This window comes from Dendrobium catenatum, unplaced genomic scaffold, assembly GCF_001605985.2.
Source record: "Dendrobium catenatum unplaced genomic scaffold, ASM160598v2 fragScaff_scaffold_51, whole genome shotgun sequence".
NCBI lineage: Eukaryota > Viridiplantae > Streptophyta > Magnoliopsida > Asparagales > Orchidaceae > Dendrobium > Dendrobium catenatum.
In genome coordinates, this window is record NW_021318513.1 from 110,971 (window position 1) to 115,004 (window position 4,034).

A 4,034-nucleotide genomic window follows, 5' to 3' on the forward strand; every position below is an offset into this window, starting at 1 on the left:
GACGTGGCACTCATCTATTGTTCTCCCTTCTACTTGACAGCGCTATAGCGCCGGGGTCTAGAGCATCACAGTGTCAGGTTTGGAGCACCGCAGCGCTCCGCTCTCTATTTGTTTGCAAGTAAATTATGCAATGCTACATCGTTCAGGTACACAACACTGTAGTACTGTGCAATTGTACGAGGAAAAAATTTTCCTTGAGCAAAGCACCTGAATTTAAGTAGGGGGGAGGACCCCCTGCAACCCCCGCGAGCTTGATTGATTGAATTGAGGTCTAAGACAGTAGTACTGTAATTCCTCATAATCTGAATTAAAAAAAAGTATATCTTTTATCTCTTATCTAATCTACCAGAGCTTCTATAAAATCATTAACATAAATCAATCCAACGTAAACAAATCTAAAAATTATATACATCAAAATCTTTCGATATATTTATTCATCAAAATCTGATTTACAATAGCCAATAGATCAACTATAACATCGATCTATCTCAACAAACTCTTGACTACAAAAGAAGGAATTTTAAAAATGCTATATTTCCCTCTCCCTAACCTCCTTCCTCTCTTCCCTTCCTTTCCTTCTCTTCTTTTTCCTAGCTTGATCTCATCACCTTATCTGATGTATGAAATAAGCCGCATCAACCCCGCTATTCTTCCCCAGCTCCTCTGCTCGCGGCCTACAACTCCGAATTCCAGGGACTAGCGGGTAAGAGGAAGGGATGGAAAAATGCTATAGTGCTTATCTATATAAAATCTAATATAATATAACTAATTCACCCACTAGCACATTCCCCTTCCCCTAATGCCCGTCATGGGATTAAAAGATCAGCTAATGCATGCATTTTTAAGTGGGACGGTTGTAGTAAATGAAAGTGCTACAGCACTTTTAATTTTATATTAATTGAAAGTGCTACAGTAAAATCAATTAATTAAAACTTAATGATATCAATTAAATGAATATATATATATATATATATATATATAAATATATTATATATAATATATATATATATATATATACACTTATATATATCAAAATGCTCAAAGTTAAAAATAGATTTAATGAAAAGATATTTGATGTTTTATGGAGGCATGATAAAATGGGATAAATTTTGGGGCAAATTTTTATGTTTACCTTTTTGACAAAATTTTAGATATTATACCATCTCTATTAATAAAAAAATTACTTAATAGTCCATTTTTTCTAATTTTTTTTATTAGGAATAGTTTAGTAGTTAGTATATTTTAGTCCTTAGTCTCTTTCCTATAAATACCTAAGTCTTATGTGGAGGAGGGAGAGTTAGTTCAGATTTATAAATCTGAGAGAAGGGAAGGGTCTAGGACTTGAAAGAGAAACTAGTGGAGTCTAGGACTTCACCAATATCATTCTCCCACCTTTTCTTTGCTTTCCTCCACCATTCTTTTTCATCATTCCACAAGCAGCCTCTCCATTTCCATCCTTGGAGCCACCAATCCAGCCATGATCTGGGCTGTTTTCAGCCGACTTAGCTATCAAGAACCTGCTTCCAGTCATTCCCAAGCTGCCCGTCGTTGTCTCAACGCAAGAATCAATATTCTTGCTACCTCCTACCAATCTCCCTGCATTAAGTTCCTGAGCCGCCGGCCTTTGGATCGAGCAAACAGCCACTGATTTAAGGGCTTGACAGAAATACAGCTCACTGCCTTTGCAAGAAGAAAGTCCAGATGATGAGGGAAACCTCCAACTACCCTCTGGATCATCCCTAACAGGTTTTGTATTCTTCTATTCTGTTAATTCGTTGAAATCCTTTAAAATAGCAAAGCTGCCCTTGTTTTCTTTTTCTCTTCTTGAAATTTATGCATGAGTTTTTTTGAGTTCTGATTTCAGATTTGAAAAAAAAAACTGAGAGGGAGGGAAAGATCCCATCATTTCTTGGGGTGGATTTCCCAGGAGAGAAAGAAAAGAGAGGGGTTGTTGTGGGGTGGATTTCCCCACCTGTTCACTATTGAGGGGGTTTTCAGCTGTCAGTTTCAACAAGAAGTGTCCTCTCATGGACATTTACAGTTTAGCCACCTAGGAAATCTTCAAGAAAGACCCAAAAGACAATGCAAGTAGCATAATCATCAGAGACAACTTTCTTGTAATCAAGAAATCAATCTCCTACTGTTATTTTTCTTGTTTCTTTATGGAAAATTGGCTGGCTTCCCCCCGAGTCCTGATGCCTGCCTTGTGTAGAGATGTAATGATCCCTATTCATTGGTTCTCTGACCAAATAAATCTCTATTATCTATGGAATTGTGTTCATGTTCACATGAAGTTCTGTTGTGTTTTTCTCAATATAACAAATGAGATTCATTTCCCTCTTGACTTACTACGCTATGTATACTAAGTAAGCATTTCATTTATTTTTGTCCTAGGCGATGGTTTTGCTAAAGGAAGCATATACTTGGGAGAACTTGAAGTCGTGAATATCACTAAATTTCAGAGCATCTGGAGTTGCTATGTGTCAAAAAACAAGAGAGAAGGAGCCACTTTTTACAAGCCTTTAACGATTCCTGATGGATTTTTCTCCCTCGGTGATTATGGCCAACAGATTGGGCAACCTTTTCAAGGTTTTCTTCTTGCAGCAAGACCAGCAGCTAATTCGAAAGATGCAGAACTTCCACCCCTGCAAAAGCCCATAGACTATAAGCTTATTTGGTGCTCGGCAAACTGGCAGGATGATAGCCATGATGGATCTGTCTGCTTTTGGCTTCCATGCCCTCCAGAAGGCTATAGAGCCGTTGGTTATCTAGTCACTGTTGATTCCAACAAGCCCTCTGTCGATGAAGTAAGATGTGTCAGAGCTGATCTCACTGATACATGTGAGAATCATGAACCCATTCTTTCTATTGAGTCAAATAGTTTAGATATTCCCTTCACTGTTTGGAAGTCCAGGCCTTCCTTTCGAGGGATGTGGTGCAAAGGTGTCCCGGTTGGTACATTTTGCTGCAGCACTAACAGCAATTTCAATGATGAAATAGAAATCTCTTGCTTGAAAAATTTTGATCCGGCATTGCTTGCTATGCCGAATCTAGATCAAGTTCATGCTCTTATCAAGCATTATGGACCGACGGTTTTCTTTCATCCAAAAGAAACTTACATGCCCTCATCAGTATCTTGGTTTTTTACAAATGGAGCTACTTTGTACACAAGAGGTGAAGAAGAAGGACAGGCCATTGATGCCAAAGGTTCAAATCTTCCAGGTGAAGGTGACAATGATGGAGAGTACTGGATTGATTTGCCTGATGATCATGTCAAATATGGGAATATAGATAGCGCAGAACTTTACATCCATGTGAAGCCAGCTCTTGGGGGAACCTTCACAGACATTGCAATGTGGGTGTTCTGTCCATTCAATGGTCCTGCTACCCTCAAGGTTGGGTTGCTAAACATCTCTCTAAAACATATTGGGCAACATGTGGGAGATTGGGAGCATTTCACTCTTCGAATAAGCAATTTCACAGGCGAGCTCTGTAGTATATATTTCTCTGAGCACAGTGGGGGTGAATGGGTGGATATATCTGGTTTGGAGTTTGTTGAAGGCAACAGGGCGATCATTTATTCTTCAAAGAACGGGCATGCCAGCTTCCCTCACCCTGGAACTTATCTCCAAGGGTCTGAAAAGCTGGGAATCGGGGTTAGAAACGATGCTGCTTGGAGCAAATTCTATGTGGATTCTAGTGTTCATTATAAGATAATTGCAGCAGAGTATCTGGGGGATGTTATATCTGAGCCTTGCTGGTTGCAGTACATGAGAGAATGGGGACCAACTGTAGAGTACAATTCGAGGTCAGAACTAGATAAGATTCTTAGTTTTTTACCTGTTAATCTTAGGTATTCAGTGGAAAATGTCGTGGATAAGCTTCCAGTGGAATTATTCAGGGAGGAAGGTCCTACAGGACCCAAGAAAAAGGATAACTGGGTGGGAGACGAAAGAACTTAGGTTCTTTTTCTCCACCATTGAAGTTTGAATCTTAACGGGTAGGTTAGTTCCTTGAGAAACAGCCAAAGTGGG

General features: G+C 39.2%; 1 protein-coding gene across 1 annotated transcript in view; it reads left to right on the forward strand.

Annotated features, from left to right (window-relative positions):
- Window positions 1-2,195: 2,195 nt before the first annotated feature.
- LOC110094615 overlaps window positions 2,196-4,034 on the forward strand; it is a 10,942-nt gene continuing 9,103 nt past the window's right edge. The window contains exons 1-2 of the mRNA XM_028694057.1: window positions 2,196-2,298; window positions 2,395-3,941. Of these exons, the coding sequence (XP_028549890.1) occupies window positions 2,196-2,298; window positions 2,395-3,941 (1,650 nt within the window). The remainder of the gene's footprint in view (window positions 2,299-2,394; window positions 3,942-4,034) is intronic.